The following is a 19308-nucleotide window of genomic DNA, read 5'->3' as shown; positions in this document are numbered from 1 at the left end:
TTTAAATTTTGGTTGTTTAGAAAATGAATGCAATTAATGAATTAACATAATTAGAAATTATTACTATTTACAATTGTTTCATTATTCGTTCTATTTATTCGTTATTCATGATTATTTATTGTGAAAAGGTCCAGTCTGTTTAGACAAAGATAAACTGCATCTTAATAAAAAGTATATAATTTCCATAAAATGTTGTAATAATTTGTTTTAGCTTTATCACAATAATAATAATTAAAAAATCTAAATCCAACCCGTATTTTGCTGTTTTGAACTACAATCACAGAGAACTATTATTTTGAAAGGACTGACAAGTGCAGTGGCGCGTGTTAATTGCGTCATGTTGTCCTCTGACGCAGTAGGTCAACGTGATTTGTGGGACAAATGAGCTGTGTGTTAACCGAGTCTGTTTACTTTAGGTTTCATGCATGTATTAAGTTGAAGTTTTGTACAGTACAAGATGTCTGCATTCAGTAGGAGCGCACTGTTGTTCTCTCTTGTTCGCTCTATCAGGAGACAGCAGCAGTTCCCATGCCTGGAGACTCATATCAAAACTGCGCAGTCTACATTAGCACGAGGTCGCTATGTTCATTCATGTTCAGCGAGACATTTAGCTGACCGCGAATTCAAGCATCCATGGACACTATATCAAAGAAGCCTGTCCATTGAGGTACCTGATTGATTTATGTACAAACATTTCAATACTGTCCCAGGCACAATTTACTGTTTGACACTATTCCTTTAATGTTTTAGGCACCATCTAAAGACGATGAGTACCCACCTCTACCCGAATACACCCCTAAGCCAGAGATCCAAGCAAAGGAAGTGTTCATCGTCCAGGTCAGGGGGCTTCCCTGGTCATGTACTGCAGAGGACTTAATAAACTTCTTTTCTGGTACTTGTTGATATTTTACAGTCTCAGAAATTATTTTGGAGACATGCTGTTTTTCCTCTATTTGATTTGGCCAATTGAAGGTGTGTTAACCTTGAAAAGCCTTACATGAAATAAGTCAGATATCATTTGAAATGAAACCGTTTATTGAACTTTTAGACAAAATATATAAATGAAATCTTTTCAAAAATGTTGCATGATATGTGTTTTATGTTTTGGCCCATGATACAGTGCGAGGTGTACAAATAAACTTTCCTCAGAAATCTGTTATAACATATTTCAAACTTTTATTTTTCACATTATTTGTACATATGGACCATAGTATGGACAATCACATTGCTTCAGTCCAGTAAATGTGCTACTTGAAATATTAATAGCAATATAAAAGTTTTTCTTAGGTTTAATTTATAAAAATCATTAGATTTCACAGCAAAAAGACATGAATGCAAGCTGAATGTGGACGTCATCAAAATTATGCTTAAAGGCCTTTTACCTGCTTAAAAAGTATGAACTATCATTATTATAATTCAGAGGCCTTATAAATTCAAGTAATTCAGAAATGAAGTCAACATATACCCTCACTGTATGGATGTCGCTGTCCTGAAGATGTTCTGATATAATCTGCTCATCATGTGAAGTATACTTTCCACTTTATTTATTTATTGCTTGATTTTTTCTTTTTCTTTTGCAGATTGTAGGATTCGAGCTGGAGTTCAGGGAATCCATATAATTCACAACAGGAACGGCAAGCCGACAGGACAGGCGTTCATTGAGCTGGAGCACGAAGAGGACGTTTGCAAAGCATTGGATCAGCACAAGCATTACCTGGGACAGCGCTATGTTGAGGGTAAGCTGATTTTGAATAAATACCTTATGCTTGTTTTCTTTTTTGTGTGTGTGTGTGTGCGTTTATCATGTTTTTAATTGTACATAGAGTTGATAAATAGTGAACACTGGTGTCATGTGTTTCAGTGTATGAGATAACAAACAAAGATGCTGAAGCCATATTAAAGGCTTCTCAGCCGATTACGGAGTCAGATGGAGTGGTGCGACTCCGAGGGCTTCCCTTCAGCTGTACCGAGAAAGACATCGTTCAGTTTTTCTCTGGTGAGAGATAATGTGACATTTGAACATCGTTGCACTGATAAAAGCCTTATGCTTCATTTGTCTGTTTTGATTTTCTTAAAACAGGGTTGGATATTGTCGAAGATGGAGTTACAATAGTCCTGAACAGGAAAGGAAGAAACTCAGGCGATGCTTTTGTGCAGTTTGTCACAAAGGAAATGGCTGAAAAGGCATTAAAGAGAGACAGAGATGTCATTGGAAACAGGTTGGTATATCAAGTAATACTTGACGCAAAAGAATGCAAATTGTTTTTCAGGAATATGTATGTGCTTTTCCTTTGAAACTGTTAAATATGTTTGCACAGCTGTCTTTGAACGAGTCTTTTAAGGGTACGTTTACACGACAACGATCCTACTTAAAAGTGAAAAGTTTTGGTGAACACCATAGTGAAAATGATCCCCGTTCACACCGATCCGTGGAAACGACTAAAAACGCTGTATTTTGCATGCCATGTTGATGCCACTTTGTAAAGAAAAACTACACACCCATAGACTGAACATGTACGTGATGTCACAGTTTTCACAAATTTGTGTTTTTTTTTTTGGTCTACACAGAAGACAATGGTATCGTTTTAAAAAAATGTGTAATTTGAAACCCGTTTCCAAAAGTTTGTGTTAAGTGTAAATGAATGGCCAAAATGCATAAAGTTTTCCGGGGTTTTTTCCCGGTTTCCGACCTTTATGACCCTGAGTAAAGAAATTTTCCCACTCAAGGCTATATGTATAATTTCACAGTGAAGTATGATGTTTTTTAAGCATGTTATCATCTTCAGGTGACAATTTTGGTAATAAATAACCAATTTTTAGCTATTTGATGCCAAAAATATTTAAGATGTACTAAAATGTTTCGGATCTGCGTTTATAAAGGGTTTTTTTTTCCTCATATGCAGGTATGTTGAGATTTTTCCCAGCAGGAAAACTGAGATCCAAGTCCAGTATGGAAGTAGGCGAAATGAGACTTCAGCTTCCACACCAGGAGCTGAGGACACGCCCCGCAGAATAAAAACAGGTAAGATGTTTATTACAGTGTCCAGACTTTAAAAATGATTACATATCTTGTATACTGTGTGCACTCCCATGCATCTTTCAGGAACCCTGTGTGTCCTTAAAAAGTCTCAAATTCAGTTTTATCAAATTTAAGGCCATAAAAAGTTTGAATACTTTTTATTAATCAATTTGCATTATCATTCAGCCCGTCCGCTGTTTTAATTTAGTCTAGACCAGTGGTATTCAAATGGCGGACCATGGCTTGGTTGCATGCAGACTGCGGGACATAATTTTATTATTTCTACAGTTTAAAGTCAGCAGCGTATCAAAACAACGGAGTGGTTCACACCACAAGTGCTCAGGGTTATAGTAATGATCTTTCAGCGCTACATCCTCTAGCCTAATATTTGTATCGGTGAGCAGCAAAATAGATACTTTTGCTAAAACGCTGCAGAAAACGAGAACGCAGCCAGCAAATACAATTATGTGTATCTGTCATACAGATGACTATGACCGTTCGACTAAACAAGGTTTTTGACAAGTTAACTTGTGGCACCTTTAAACGTTTTGTTGTTTTCCTCATACATTTAGCGTTATTAATCAGCATATAAAACATTTCATAATAAACAATGCTATAATTTAGGAAATTATTTAGAGATGGCAAGGAAATACAAAACAATTACTAGTTAACTTTGTTTTTGTTCATGAGAGTTTTGATGATTGTTATGCAAGTTGTTTGTTTTTAGTAGTTTATTACTTTGAGCAAAATCTAAAAATGGTCCATACTGTTCTCGAGAGGTAAACCCTACACCAGTATGTTTTATCAGTCCCATGGCCTTCTATGTGCCATAATACTAGCCTAATAAAACATCTGATTTAACCTTTTTATATATTCATATCCAGTTGGGATATGACTTTTTTTTTGGTAAATATTAGTAAAATACATCGTTGCTTTAGCTCTCAGGGCACAAGATTCTCATCTTTGATGACTATTTTGAGCGTTTTGGATTTTTTCTTTTACATAGTACTACGGCTGCCCCGATGGAAATGTATAACCGTCCCAAAATAGTATTGTCCGGACCTCCGTGAACTTTAATTGAATAACCCTGGTCTAGACCAATACGAAAATCTAAATTTTACTCAGCAGACACACACAGTGTCCTAAATGCTAAAAGGAAGCTAATGTGGATTCTAAAAATATAAACAATATTATATATTAAAAATGTAATGACCTGTTCTTAAAAAATGTTTTAAAAGTGAGGTTTATCATTTTATAAAACGTCATAAAAGTGTGTTTGAGTTGTAAAGTTGTTTAAGTCATGGTTTTTACAGTCATTTTCTGGTTTAGTATGTTACCATAGACATTGCCCATACACATAGACATTGACCTTGCACATACAGTATCAATTTTATCTTAAGTTTAAATTTGATTGTAAAAACCCAGCAGATACCCTGACTTTATTTTTGTTCACAGCAAATGGTAGCCCTACATCAGCAACAGCAAACCTTGTTCAAATGAGAGGTCTGCCATATGAAGCCACAGCAGAGGACATTGTAAAGGTAGTGTTATATTGAATATATTAGCATGATTTTATTTATTTTTTGCTCTTCATATGCTTAGTCAGTAAGGTGGTCAAGAGGAGTGTAATATTAATTACAGATTTGAATAGTTTATGTAATTATTAAAAGCTTATTTGACCTTGTACAGTATCTCAGCACTGAAGGACCGAGGTGTAATTTGTGTTCCAGTTTTTCGCTCCCATCAGACTGGTGAAGGTTCTTGTAGAGTACAGTCCTAACGGACGACCCACCGGTGAGGCAGAAGCCTACTTCAAAACACATCAGGATGCTGTGTCAGCCATGTCCAAAGACAGAGAGTATATAAGTAAGCAATGAATATGTGTGATCTTCTGAAATAACTCAGATATGGCCCAAAATGTTTAATATAAACATGAAGTGATTAACATGTTTTTTGTTTGCTTATGTTTTTCTGTCATCCAGATGAGCGATATATTGAGTTGTTCCTCAATTCATCAGCATCAAGGGAGGAACAATAGGATGAAAGTAAACTGTATTTAAATGCATCCCAATGTATTTAAGTTATTCAAAGTATGAGTATATTACAAGAATACATAGAACCAACCTTAAAAGAGAACTTTACAGATATTTCCTGCTCTGTTATTTCTTTTCAGACATTCATTTCCGATTCAATCGAAACAATGTTAACAGAATAGTCATGTGTAGTGGAAGTGTCCAATGTTTAAAAATAAAAAAATAAACTGTTCCGTTGTTGTACTTGTAACTTTGTGAAATCTTTCATGCACTTCAAATATAGATATAAGTATGTTGTTTATCCCAGGCTTACCAAGCCAGTCCGCCAACATTTAATTCTGCCATAAATGTTTGTTCATGCATTTATATATTGGTCATGTATAAAATTGGCTTAGACTGAAGAATCCACATAATAAAATTTTATTGCATAGCTAATAAGAATAAAATACATTACATGTCAGGCATAAAACTACCTTTTATCTCATTATTTCATAACATTTTAATGTAGTGTTCCATAATATGCTGTTTTGTCTGAACTGTATCTTTTCTCACAATTTATGAACTTTGGACTCGAGGAGTTTAAAATGTTAATGTATGTGCCTTCTCCAGTGCATAGTTTTCAAAAAGCTGAAAATACTATCCTGTCTACAATCGATCATATTCTTAATTCAGGGTTTTTTTTTTTATTAAGACATCAATGTTATGTTATCTTACTTGCAATATTAATTGATGGAAACAATTCAAGTACAAGAACTGCATAAATCCACTTGGTGGACAGCTTCACTCATCTGCAAGAATTATACGTTCTTAAAGCATTTCCAACAAAGAGCTGGTAAAAATCATCCCTTTTTGGCAAATGTGTGAAAAAAAAAATTTACTGATATGTTGTATAATTGAGATGCCCAAAACTGATAGATGATCCAGAATGTCATGTGCAATTTATGTACAGCACCATTTACGTTGATAAACCGTTAAAGTTACAGACAGGACAGTCTGTGCTCGACCTCAGGATGGGGAGGACCCGTACTGCTGCAGTAACTGCGAGTAGCAGACGTCACACACGTGCTCAGGGTTGATGGAGGAGGGCAGGGGGAGTTCATTAGCCATGCAGTTCTCACAGAACACGCCACTGCAGTTCTTGCATTGCCTCTGAAATAGTTCAAAAGATACACCACTTGGAAAACAGTTCAATTCCATAGTTTTAATACTGACGATAACAGTACTGTGATCGCAAAATCAGTGCTCAACATGTATTATGTTGTGCTTTAGTCATTGAGGGGGAAAAAACGGGAATATGGATAGATAGAACAAAAGTATGTGTAATTAAATTTATGAGTATTTATTTGGACAAAAATACAGTTAAAACTAATACTGTGAATTACTATTAAAACAACTTTTCTATTTTAAAATGTGATTTATTCATGTGATGGTAAAGCAGAATTTTTAGAAGCCATTACTACAATCTTCAGTGTCACATGATCTTTCAGAAATCATTCTAATAATCAATATTAAAAACAGTTGTGCGTCTTAATATTTCTGTGAAAACTGATATTTTTTTTCAGGAGTCTTTGATTAATTAATTCAAAAGAACAGCATTTATTTTAAACAAATGTATTTTCTGTCACTTTTGATCAATTTAATGTGTCCTTGCTGAATAAAAGTATTAATTTCTTTAAAACAAAATGTACTGACCCCAAACATTTGAATGGAAGTGTAGTTCAATAATGACATACTATTAAAATTTAGTGTTGGATTGCTTTGGTACCTTGGGTGTGGTCAGAGAGTCTTGATTTTCACACATCGGGCAGATGGAAGGGTCATCGTCTTTATAAAGAGACTGGTCCTATCAAATAAGAGAAATTTGTGAATATTAAAATAAGAAATTATTGCAGGGAACTTTTAAAAAAAAAAAGAGATAATATTAGAAGAAATACTGGTCAAATGTACCTGTTCATCTTCATGTGACAGTGTCCTGAGAGAAAGACGGTTTTAGTTTAACTTTGATAACATTGAAGTAAATAATTTCAGTTTCATGCAACTGGTTCTGCATTTAAGATAGACTTACAAACTGGAACTTAGACTTGACTTGTCCTCAAGTGCAGTACGCAATGTATAATTTTCTTTTTTGACAGACTCTAACTCCTATATAAAAACAAAAAGACTCTGAATTTCAGGGAACATCACACAACATATAGTGAAAGCAACTGAATGGCATGATAGGTGGAAAGCAGGTCTCGCCTTTCTGATGTCATCCACGTGCTGCCTTATGTCTCTCTGCGGAGGCGTTTTTCCTAACAGAGCTTCAGAAGTTTGGCCTCCAGGATGCTCTCTCCATTTCTTTTGCTCTTGTTCCAAAATCCATCTATCACACCAAGAAAGACAAGGTATTGTTAACATAACGCTTTCGTGAGACGATGATTATAATTTCCACAACGTTAGCCGTGGCATCTGATACAATCATAACGACAACTAACTTGCGTACTTCAGTCAGCATATAACAATAATGATAATAAAATGTATATTTATAATTAAATTTATATTTGGTTTAACAATAAATTCAAAATACAGTAAAAACTGTAATATTGTAAAAGATTATTACATACTTTTCTACTTGAATATATTGTAAAATGTAATGTATTCCTGTGATGGCAAAGCTGAATATTCAGCATCATTACTCCAGTCTTCAGTGTCACATGATCCTTCAGAAATCATTCTAATATGCTGATTTGCTGCTCAAGAAACATTTATTATTATTATCAATGTTGAAAACAGTTGTGCTGCTTAATATTTTTGAATCTGACTAACACAAAACTCTTGAACAGTACTGTAAATGCAGAAATTACCATTCTTATTCAATATTAGTTCATGATGCGTAATGAATCAATTAACAACGAACCAGATCTTTTGCTTTCTAGATATTAGCCACTGAAACAAAACATATTCTCAGTACCTCTGCCGTCGTAACTGCTCAACCTCTTGCTGCAGACTCGCAATCTTGTCCCCAAACTCCTGCTTGAACAGTCGATTGGCCTCATCCGCCAGGTCCCGCTCTCTTTCTGCCTTCTTACATCTGAAGTTGGGCCACATTAACTTAATGAGGTGAAATGAAAACTTAACTGAACTAAAAAGCCATGGAAAAACGAAGATGATAAAAGCATAAAAAAGAACTGAGGGAGGAACTTAAAAGACAGCTAGAGAGGACAGGAGGAAACATGTGACTAGAGCAGAAACTGTAAATACTCAAGAAGACAAAGCAGTCTGACAAGTGTCTGATTTTTTTTTTTATTAAGCTATATTTGTACTACAGTTCACATCTATATTATGTCTACATACACTTCAGTCCGTTCACAAATTAGTGGATTTCATCATCCAGACTTTTTGCAGAATCTGTAAAGCTTGGTGTCACAAATATCTTTCTAAAGCTTTGACATTTGGCATCAACTACCACTGCATCAAATTCAGATTTCAATTAAGTTTACAATGAGCTGTAAAATAATTCAGGCACGCAATCTTGCACTCAACATCATTTCTTGCAAAAAAAAAGCTAACATAACCTCCTGAATATGCCTGAGAGAAACATATTCAGTTCATTTGTTTAGCTTGGGCATCCAAAGCACTCAACATCATCAAACTTAAGCAAGTAGGGTCAAATATTCAGGACCAAGATTTTTGAGAGATCAACCAAAAATTAACCGAATAAAATGGTGTTGCATACTATCATATAGACTAGAGTATAAAACGATTGTACGTTTTTGTTAGGAATGTTTCCCCCGTGCTGGACTGAAGTGTTTTATGGTTTTTATAATGCACCAACTTTGAGGAGTGTCCTGCTATCCTCTTTTTTTTTCAGTATTGAGAAGTAGAGATATAAGGGAGATGCATTTCCATTGCTTAAACTTAACGTCTGCCATCTTTGTTCAAAGATTGGCCAAAACAGCTGCATTTTACTTCGGTTAAAACATACAGAGGGAGACTAAAGACAGAAGCACTGGATCAGGCATACAATATTGAAAAATGAGGGTTGACGCAGAAGCAAGATCTGTAGTTTTCAGTCCGGTTCCAAGACAAAATAACGGCAATGGATCTGACACCCAGTAATAAAATAAATACCCTAGTCATCTATGTTATGCGAAATCAAACTGAAGATCAGATTTGTTTTTGTTTTTCTTCTTTAATTTAGGCTTTTTTAGAAACTATCCGGTGTTTGCGATCGTTTTATTGCTGCCTCTGAAGGAGTTTTCCAGCAGCTGTGTTCAAGCTTCGTGCCTGTTTAGCCATGTCGTTCTCACTGCTCAGGAAAAATGAGTAGAAACACAAGAGAATGAGCATGCGACAAATGTCAAATGAACAGGTAAAAGCGAAGAAGGGATTAAGAGAAGACAGAGACAGAGAGCAGAAAATATTTTAGAAACAGACTGTTGACGACCTGTGGGAGGCAGCAATGTTTCTCTAAAAATTGAAACAATTCTTGATCACCGATCTGAAATCTGCCCACCCTGAACAATCCATGCTTGGAAAATTATTGTTATAAACAGTGGGATTCAAAAATCCACATTGAAAGTCTATGATTCAAAATTTAATTTCTCACTTGCTATAAAAAACTGTAAAACTTTACAATAAGGTTCAATGTGTTAACTTTAATATTGTTAAAGTCCCCCTGTGGTGAAAATCAAGATTTTAATGTTGTTTATATCTATCTGTAGTGTTTTTAATATGCTTTAAGACAAACCATATGCAAATTCATAACTCATTGTCAACACCATTGCTGAGTATTTTCTCCTTAAAACGGCAGCGAACCAAAGACGGTCTCATAAACGCAGTTTGAAATCGCTGGTGTTTCTTACGTCACAAACTACCTTGTAACCAATCACGTCAACGTGTGATCGTCAACGGGTGGATCTCTGAGCTGGTACAAGTGAATGGAGGCGTATACTAAATGAAGCAAGGGTGTAGAGTTACATTCAAGCTATTTTAAGGCATGAAGAGATTTTTTTCAAGGAAAAAAACGTTTAAATATGTCATTTTGGTGATCAAGATGAGTTTTAAGTGATAAAATTATAGATTACAGGGGGACTTTAACTACAAATCATTTTAAAGCATACTTTAGATTAAAGGTGCCGTATATGTAATTTTGTTTTACTACACTATAGCATTAAAATACCATATGTTTGCAGATATTTAGGAAACATGCCAAGTTCACATTCTAGTGTCTAAGAAAAACAATGCTACAGCCAGTTATTCTACTTTGAAATGTCAGAATGTTTGTTTTTGTTTTGGTCTGAGTGATTCCGCCCACTGCCAATTACCCAATAGCATTTCGACACCCCAGGTTGCCAGTACTGTAGCCATGGAAGCCAGCAAACTAACTGGGTCAGAGATCGCAGATTATACTAGACTAAAAAGCCTCACCATCCATCTAAAAAGCTCTATGAAAAAAGGCATATTAAAACGCGGATAAATCAACTCATAAACTTACAGTGTTAGGCTCATTGCCTTCCATTGTCAATTGCACTCGTTCCTGTTGCATGTCCTTAAACTGGCAACCCGCGTGAGCGTCAAGTCTGAGGAGGAGCGGGCGGGAGAAATACCCCTCTCAAATATTTTGAATTTGGACTGTAATACCCATTTCAACCACTAGCTGTCAATATTACATACGGCACCTTTAATGTTAATTTATAAATATATACAGTACATAAATATTAAATATATAAATTGTTCTTTAGTTAATGTTCAGTCATAATATATTAACAATAAATCAAATGTAAAAGCAATTAAGCATTATCACTGAATCATATTATTCTGTATTCTATCTATTCTATCTATATGACTATTTTTAGGACATAGATCAAATTATAAAAATTGTGGCATTGATCATTTGACTTTGGACAGACGTCAGAAGTTCTTCCTTTGCATTTTTACTTAGAACTACAATTATGATACTAATAATATCATTTGTAATGAAAAAGGGTGTATTAAATCAGAATTTAGTAAACTTTTCACTAGTGCTCTTAGACTTTGTTTTTACAGTATCCATGTCATGTGTAAATGCTGTGCTGATGTACTTATACTCTCTCACCTGCTCTCCAGCTGTTTAATAATGCTCCCCATCTGGTTTGTTTTCTCCTCCAAGCGGCTGATGATGTCACTCTTCTGTTTTGCACCGGTCTCTGAGCTCTACAGGCCAGACACACACCAATAACATGCTACAAATAAATGCAGTTTTGCTATGCTAGATTTGAGCAGTACTAATGCAGTTGTAATGTTCTTAATCTTATTAACAATTCCTCATGTAAAAGCCACGTGAAGCAGCAGAAGGATTTCAGACAAATGAATAGAAAGCCCTGCATTTTTAAACAATGGATGGTTAGTTACCCCATTATTTTATGTTGCTTCATAAAAAGTACATAATCCCAAAAAAATATTTAGATTACACTAGTACATTTTTTAAAGTTTTCTGCCAAGTTCGACACACTATGTGATTTGGCACCGTACATCTACTTTCTTCTTTAAATTGGCAGTGTCAAATGTAATCACTTTGTTGTAGGGCTGACTTCTAATAGTCGAGGATTCGACGATTCGATTCGGAGAGGTCTGATTCGACTATGAACCTCATAGTCGAATACATGGGCGTCAGTTTGGTTTGAAATGTGCTGGGGACAGAGACGCATTCGCATTTTCAGAAGGGCTGGGTACCATTTTTATTTTATTTTTTCAGGTCATGTTTTGAAAGACGATGTCCTGTAGCTTACTAATGTAAATAAATAAAAATGTATTCAAAAATCTGCTTCACATTTTCAGCAGGGCTGCGGAGCGGCTGTGAGTTGACTCCACACGGTTCTCATGTGCGTTAAAAGCTTTACATGGTTTAATGTACCCAATGATTACCAAATTCCCCTCTCATGTTGCTCCACTTAAAATGATAAAAAAAAAATTGAACCCAGAGTCCAATTATTATGGACGTTATCTGATATTAAGCGTTTCTGCTTCACATTTTCAGCAGGGCTGCGGAGCGGCTGTGAGTTGACTCCACACGGTTCTCATGTGCGTTAAAAAGCTGACTCCACACGGTTCTCATGTGCTTTAAAAAGCTTTACGTTGTTTAATGTACCTAAACAACGATTACCAAATTTCCCTCTCATATTGCTCCTCATAACCACTGAAAATGGTCAAAAAATCGAACCCAGAGTCCAATTATTATGGACGTTATCTGATATTAAGCGTTTCTGCTTCACATTTTCAGCAGGGCAGCGGAGCGGCTGTGAGTTGACTCCACGCGGTTCTCATGGGCGTGAAAAAGCTTTACGTGGTTTAATGTACCTAAACAACCATCACCAAATTTCTCTCTCATATTGCTCCTCATGTTTATGAAATGTTATGATATATGTGTGATATATATGTGTTTTTTAGCTCTTTTGTTTGAAATGGAAAAAATCTAGCTGCTATCTAAAAAAAAGAAAAAGAAAAAAAAAAAAAGGTTCGACTATCAGTCGACTACGGCAAAATCTAACGAATCAGATTCGACTATGAAAATCCTTAGTCGAAAACAGCCCTCCTTTGTTGTCACTCCACCGTAGGTTAACCTGTTAATATGGGTGCTTACACAATGCTTTTGTATGTCTATATAAATAAATAATTAAGAGTGCTCCCATGATGAACCTGTAAATTGTTTTGTTTTTTTCTCTCATACCTGTGACTTAACGGAGAGCTCATGGTTGAGTGTACGCAGTTCATCTAACTGCTGTCTGAGCTCCACCAAAGCGTCATGTTTTTCACAGATGTCCTTCTCTAGCATCTTCATGGACAACTCCATCTCCTGCTTCATCCCTATTTGCACCTCAAGCTCCTTCTCCACATCCTACACACACACACAGAGGCTCTTAAGACTTCTCGAAAGAACTCTGACTCGATTCTTTGAAGAACCCACATCAGAGATGAATGTGAAGATGAGCAATTCACACAGAGGCATTAATGTTTTACTCACCAGTCTGAGCTGAGTTTCCTCTTTGAGCTGTTTGCGAGTTTCTCCGAGCACTTGACCGTTTGCAGTACCATCTGCCCTTGGTGCCTTCAGGAGGAACACAGGTCAAATATCAGACAACAGAGCAAAGCAAAGCGAAACCAAAACAGTGTGTTATGACTTCAGACTGTGAACTCAGTATGTGCTTACAAAAGTAAGCTTGTGGTTTACTTTTAAATAATGATTAACATGCAGTCAATCATTGTTGTTTGATTGAATGATTGTTAACAGTCAGTCCTTCAGTGATATTACTGTGGGTTCAACACAATGTTGTTCACCTTGCGACTAGACTCCACTAAGTAAGAACTTTCCTCCTTCACTCTTTCCAGGTCCTCCTGCAGAGTGATGATCCTGTTGTTTGCGACAGCAAGCTAAGTAACAAGAACATTCTATTTTATTTATTTATTTATTTATTTTTAAAGAAAGTAATACATTTATTCAGCAAGGACACATTAAATTGATCAAAAGTGACAGTAAAACATTTATAATTTCACAAAAGATGTCAAACAAATACAGTTCTTTTGAACTTTCTATTCATCAAAGAATCCTGAACGATGTACCAAAGTTTCCACAAAACTATTAAGTAGCACAAGTGTTTTCAACACTGATAATAATGAGAAATTGTTTTAAAGAAAAATTCTTGAGCAGCAAATCAGCGTATTAGAATGATTTCTGAAGGATCATGGTACACTGAAGACAGGAGGAATAACTGAATTCAGCCTTGCCATCACAAGAATAAAATACATTTTAAAACAGATATTTTAAACTGTAGTAATATTTCACAATTAACTGTTTTTACTATTTACTGTTTTGATCAAATAAATGCAACCTTGCTGAGCATAAGAAACTGTTGAACGGTAGTGTGAATTCAGTTCTATTTCATTTAAATCATTTATCGGTCATGTATTTCCCATAAACTTCAGTAATCCATTAAGTTATAATTATAACCCACCTCCTCTGTAAGTTTTGTGTTGGACTTTTCCAGTGCATCCACTTTGGCTTGCAGATTATTCACTGACGCACTGGGAAAGGGGAATTAAAAGTGACAATGTGAGATTGATAATGGTTTCCAAATGAGCAGCTACTTACAATCACAACCCACAAGGCTGATGTTGGGTAAAGCAACTGCACCTTAAATGTCTGTTCAGTTCCTCCACGTAATTCTTCTGGTCAAGAATAGCTGTAATCTGTCCATCGCTGCAAGCAAAGAGCAGCTTTAGACTTTTCACAACGAGTCCAAAAGCTGTCAGACTAAAACAACTAGCTTCCATTGAGGAAGTTGAACTTAGACTTACCCCTCTGTGCTTTTGCTACTGTGCGCACCATCTTTCAGATACATGGAAAAGTCTATGACTCCAACCTATAAACAGAGTAAAAGAGATCTTATTACCCTGTAAAAACAAATAAATGAACTTTTTGGCAAGCACACTTTAGAAAATAACATTGACAGCAGAGTTGTTCTATCATCTCCATTGCTTGTGTTCAGTAAAAAGTAACTAACCTGTGAGTCTAAATCTTCTCCCTTCATACACAAGTTAGCATCAATGACATTCAGGCCCACCAACAGCCCAGCGATCACGGCTCCTTCCTCCTCCATCATAAGAGCGTTGGGCTCATAGAATTCACTGAGGAAAGCAACAACAGCAAATATAAGACTTTGAAAAAAACTGGATTGCAAGACCACAATTTCAGCTTTTATATTAGACCAAAGGCAGGAACTGCACCTGAGCAGGTCTTTTCGGTTGATGATGGTCTTCATGTAATCTGAGAGCTTCTTCTGCATCAAGGCCAGGCGAAGCCATGCTCTGCCTCTTCCTAGCGGGGTTCTGAGATAAAAGAACAACTTCAGATTTCGAAGCACAAAATAAAATACTACGTTCAGGTTGAAGATGTTTTCTTACTTGAGCCCAGGAAGGTCTTTGACACTGGCTGTGATCTCACCAGCTTCTGGAGTCAACTTTTCTACAAGCTCCAAAGGACCCCAAAAAGACTTATTTTGACCAAGGAACGTCTTCTTACCTAAAAAACAGGAGACCTTTAGAAAAAGAAAACCTGGAGACAGACTGAGACAAAGAAATAAGCCTGTTAAAGACTTGGTTTCACTGTACTGTACATTAAATGTCCCAACCACTGTGTAGTTGCACAATAACTGTCAAGGTTAAGCATTACAAAACAAAACCCACTGGTACACTGTACTTACGGGATTATAAATGGTATACACAACACATCAAAGTACTGTGCAATCAGTAACTGTCCAAATGAATGAACAAATGATCATGTTATTATTACGTAAAGGACATAAATGATGACCAGAGATTACTCTGCTGCGGACAGTGGAATTATGGTTGGGATTTTTTCTGCTTACTTTTAAGTCCATGTTTCAGGCAGTGCTCCATGACGACAAAAAACTGCTGCAGCGGGGCATAGTCCGAGTCAAGCGTGCGGCCCAGGTTCAGTGCGGACTCGATCAAGCCCTTGATGCTCAGCTTGGCCATGTTCATCAGGTTAAGCCTCTCGATGGCAATGGGGTCTTTGGGATCTGGAGGAAAACAGAAATTCAAACATTTTGTTAGATATGATACAATTCTCTCACTGTGACTTCTCCTACACACAGCATTTAACATGATATGAGAGCAGTATATGAGAGTTTGGACTAGAGAACTGTCCATTGACAACGACTACATGGTTTCCTCTAAACCTGGCAAAAAAAAAAAAAAGAAATTCTGGTTGATGCCATTTGAAATGCATCAGATACGGACTGATTGCATTCCACCATGCAATAAAATTTTCAGATTAAAGAGCGTCTTGATACAACAAATTATCGTTTTGTTTGCAGCTGTTTTCAAAAAAATATCCATCCAACCTTACAATGCATCACAACTTACATAAACTATAGTTAACCAATTTTCAGTTCTCAAGCCTCACCCTGTCTAATCCAAAACACACCCACAGTAATGCAAACATTTCATCATTAAGACTCTCAATCTATGTCTGTTAGCAAATAGCAGTGACCTTTTTATGAGCACAGCAATGGGAAAGAGAAAGACTGATAAAACAAAAAGAGGAGTTTTTCTTTAAGATTGCTTGGGTTGACTTTATAAATGGGCCAAGATGAGCTAATATGGCATTTAGTCAAATTTCTCATTATCTCAGTGCATTTACATAGCTCAAAACAATAAAAAAAACTCGTTACTTTTCATTGGGTCATTTTTCAGAGCACATTGAATCCCTAATGCAAAGTTAAAAATGAAGACGTTCAAAGACCTTGATATTATTGTACAGAATCGCTAATGCAAAGACAAAAACGAAGACATTCAAAGGCCATGAAATTAACATGAAAGTCAACAGACAGCTTTCAACAGGTACGAATGAAAGACCTTCTTGGTGTAGCTTCACACAGTCACACAGGAAAGAGTGAGTCTAGCCATCACTTCTCAAGCCAAAGGTTATACAAACTACAAAACAAAAAAACAAAGTCTGCTTGTAAAGACAGAGATTTTCTTATCGATATATATAAGAAGTCTCTGAATCATAAACATTTAATGTCTTTTAGAAGCTTTGAAGAGCTTAGAAAATCCGAAGAGCCAGAAATTTAGCATGAATGCTGGCAAAACCATGCGATAAAAAAGTCAAATCAGCCAGAGAATGGGGTGGGGCAGTGAGACAGCCAAAGAAAACAGGCCAGACGAGAGTATTCCAGCCAAATGGGTAGCCAGATATTCTGCTAGCTACAAAGATAGCTAGCAATAAAAAAAGTCACAGACACAAAGCTATTGACGGAAACATCAAACCAAAAAACAGGAAGGGAGATAAGACATTGAAAAAGATACAGATAAAGAAAACAACAAAAGAACATGAAGAAGGTAAAGCTTCGGAAGCTGTGGTGCGAATGTGCTGTTCAGGGAGGCTGGTTCGGTAAAGACAGGGCGGCGCGGCCACGCCTGCTGTGGTTTTAGGATGGTGCCCGAGGCGGGGATGAGGTGGACTGGGGAGAGTGATGCCACCATACGCACCTTTAAACTCATCAAGCATTTGCATTTGCTCCACCAAATCTGTGAAATCCTCCCATGAGTCTTTGCAAAAGGCAATGGAAAACAGAAAAAAAGCAGAAAAGGATTGGGTCATGCACATCATGGGAGTAAAACAAAGCAACAAGAGACACATCATGTTGTAGGATGTTTGGTTGTAGAGTCTTATCTACAGAGCCAAGCTCTCTCTCGCTCTATTCTCACTGTCATACATTAGAGCAAATATATTCCTAGTGAATAACTTCAGAAACACTATAACAGAGACTAATAATAGCAAGCAGAGTGTTGATGGTCATTAAGAGCCACTATAATATGTCAGCAATTCTGGATTGGAAGACAGTTACTATGAAGTCATTTGACTACACTAGACAAAGGGGCTCAAATACTGCTCTTCTTGCCCTGGAAGACTCATTGCATCTTATCTAAATCCATTTTTTTGTCAGAAGGCCTCAGAGGAAATAATGTAATATTTCATCTTTATCCACAGCACTAGAAATCATATCCTTAAGGTTTCATTATGGCTTTAAAAGGATAGTTCATAAAAAAAGGAAACAATATGTCATTCATTTATTCACCTTCATGTCACTCCCAACCTGTGTGACTTTCTTTCTTTTTTGGAACATAATACAAGATATTTGGAGAAATTGTCTTTTTTTTTTTTTATGTTCCACAGAAAAAAGTAAGTCATACAGATTAGGAACAACATGAGGGTGAGTAAATGATGACAGAAATTTCATTTCGGATGAACTATCCCTTTAAGATCTTCTTTGTCACTTAGCTGTAGGGGAAAAAAAGAGAAGAAGAAAAAAAAAAGAAAAAAATCAAATGACACTTAATGAGGCAGAGCAGTGCATTACAAAGAATGTCTGCAAGCAGTGAAACAGATCAAGGGAAAAATGGCAACTAACTAATGTTTACTGATTTGCACAATGGATTAATTGAAGAGAACATTTGTTATAAAACATCTATGAAGAAAAGTTACTGTCTTGACTTCATCTGGCTCTGGAAACTGACCTAAAGTCAAAGTCAAAATCAATTTTTTTTATGCCATATGTTTATTACAATGTGATAGTGAGGAGACAAATAAGTCACACAGTGCAAAGGTGATGCAATTCTTGGAAATGTATGACCAATAAACAACTACTAGACAAATCTGTAAACACTTATCCTTGTCTTGCTACATACCTGCTTCCTCCTCACTCAATGCACAGAAAAGACTGAGATAACTGTTGCTATTAACATGTAGATTCTGGTCTCTACTGCCCTAATCCCTATAAGACATTTGATTGAGTAGGAATCTCGGCACGTTTCCAAGGCAACAAAATTGTGTCCACATGACTGTGTTTCCTGATGTCCTCTTTTAACCTTTGGCACAGTAAGCCGTGACTCTCCAGCAATGTACTGGATTAGCAAAACAATTGTGAGCTCTGACTAAAAGTCAACACTATTCTAAAAAAAAGAAAAACTATACAGTGCATTATATTTTTTTTTTAACAAAAGTGAATAAACAAAAAACAAATTGTAAGCAATTTTGTAAAATGCCTTTTATATTTATAAAAAATGGGGGGGGGGGGGTCATCAAACTATATTAAGTCATTTGTTAAGCCCATTCACACCAAGGACGATAACTATAACATTTTAATAATCGTTCTAATTCTGAATAGGGAAGTCCATAGCACAGCTTTATTGATAACCACAACATCATTAGAATCACTTTCAGAACTATTTTTTCCAGCTGATGAACAATAAAAAACATGGACAGCCAATCAGAATCCTGACTTTAGAGACTCGAGAAGCTCTAAGAACTCTAAGAACCGAATGTTACAGTTCATATGCATGTATGCTAATATAATTAGCCTTAAAGTTATCTTTATAGTCATCATTTTTGGTGTGAACAGGCCTTTATAGTCATTTAAAAATATATGATCAAGAATCTCCAAATATCTTAATAATAGTCTCTAAATGGAGTTACAGTTTGTCAAAAACTGATTTATTTATATTATTTCATTGGAGGGACTTTCATTCTGGTGGATTTTCCCAACAGTGTGTTGCACATGCTTAATTTGTTCGACGTGACAATTTAATTGGACAACTTAACTACAAAACAGCATATGAATAGCATCATTCAAATCATTCAGTGGGAAACAAACCTTCACAACCACTTGTGCTCCATAAAAACTACATTTCCAGGCAGGCCTGCGGGAACGCTGA

The 19308-nt window shown here is 36.1% G+C and overlaps 2 protein-coding genes across 9 annotated transcripts in view; one reads left to right on the top strand and one right to left on the bottom strand.

Moving 5' to 3' along the window:
- The first annotated feature begins 318 nt into the window (after positions 1-318).
- grsf1 (G-rich RNA sequence binding factor 1) lies at positions 319-5915 on the top strand. The gene is made up of 9 exons (XM_081365632.1): positions 319-667; positions 751-892; positions 1581-1736; positions 1862-1996; positions 2081-2219; positions 2904-3022; positions 4475-4560; positions 4750-4885; positions 5002-5915. The coding sequence occupies exons 1-9, from the start codon at positions 458-460 to the stop codon at positions 5055-5057; spliced, it is 1179 nt and encodes a 392-aa protein (XP_081221758.1). The 5' UTR covers positions 319-457; the 3' UTR covers positions 5058-5915.
- The window catches only part of rufy3 (RUN and FYVE domain containing 3), a gene marked incomplete at its 5' end in the record, with an annotated part of 20426 nt that continues 6568 nt past the window's right edge, over positions 5451-19308 (bottom strand). For 4 of the 8 annotated variants that reach the window (XM_081365626.1, XM_081365627.1, XM_081365625.1 and 1 more), the window contains 17 exons: positions 5451-6201; positions 6818-6895; positions 7000-7024; positions 7118-7194; positions 7291-7414; positions 8003-8122; positions 11129-11226; positions 12740-12907; positions 13034-13117; positions 13348-13440; positions 14022-14091; positions 14201-14266; positions 14365-14429; positions 14571-14694; positions 14794-14895; positions 14971-15088; positions 15435-15608. In XM_081365626.1, the coding sequence (XP_081221752.1) occupies positions 6058-6201; positions 6818-6895; positions 7000-7024; positions 7118-7194; positions 7291-7414; positions 8003-8122; positions 11129-11226; positions 12740-12907; positions 13034-13117; positions 13348-13440; positions 14022-14091; positions 14201-14266; positions 14365-14429; positions 14571-14694; positions 14794-14895; positions 14971-15088; positions 15435-15608 (1730 nt within the window). In that variant the 3' untranslated portion in view covers positions 5451-6057. Of the gene's footprint in view, positions 6202-6817; positions 6896-6999; positions 7025-7117; positions 7195-7290; positions 7415-8002; positions 8143-8339; positions 9341-11128; positions 11227-12739; positions 12908-13033; positions 13118-13347; positions 13441-14021; positions 14092-14200; positions 14267-14364; positions 14430-14570; positions 14695-14793; positions 14896-14970; positions 15089-15434; positions 15609-19308 lie in introns of those variants that run through there. The other 4 variants (XM_081365630.1, XM_081365629.1, XM_081365631.1 and 1 more) reach the window with 2 other exon arrangements.

The sequence above is a fragment of the Scardinius erythrophthalmus genome (assembly GCF_964197995.2).
Source record: "Scardinius erythrophthalmus genome assembly, chromosome: 5".
NCBI lineage: Eukaryota > Metazoa > Chordata > Actinopteri > Cypriniformes > Leuciscidae > Scardinius > Scardinius erythrophthalmus.
The sequence above is the reverse complement of the archived record's forward strand: the minus strand, read 5'-3'. Positions and strand labels throughout refer to the sequence as shown.

Coding starts and splice junctions, on each gene's coding strand:
- grsf1 (XM_081365632.1), top strand. CDS start 458: ATGTCTGCATTCAGTAGGAGCGCACTGTTGTTCTCTCTTGTTCGCTCT. Junction 3,023..4,474: donor GCCCCGCAGAATAAAAACAG/GTAAGATGTTTA, acceptor TTTTGTTCACAG/CAAATGGTAGCCCTACATCA. Junction 4,886..5,001: donor CAAAGACAGAGAGTATATAA/GTAAGCAATGAA, acceptor TCTGTCATCCAG/ATGAGCGATATATTGAGTTG.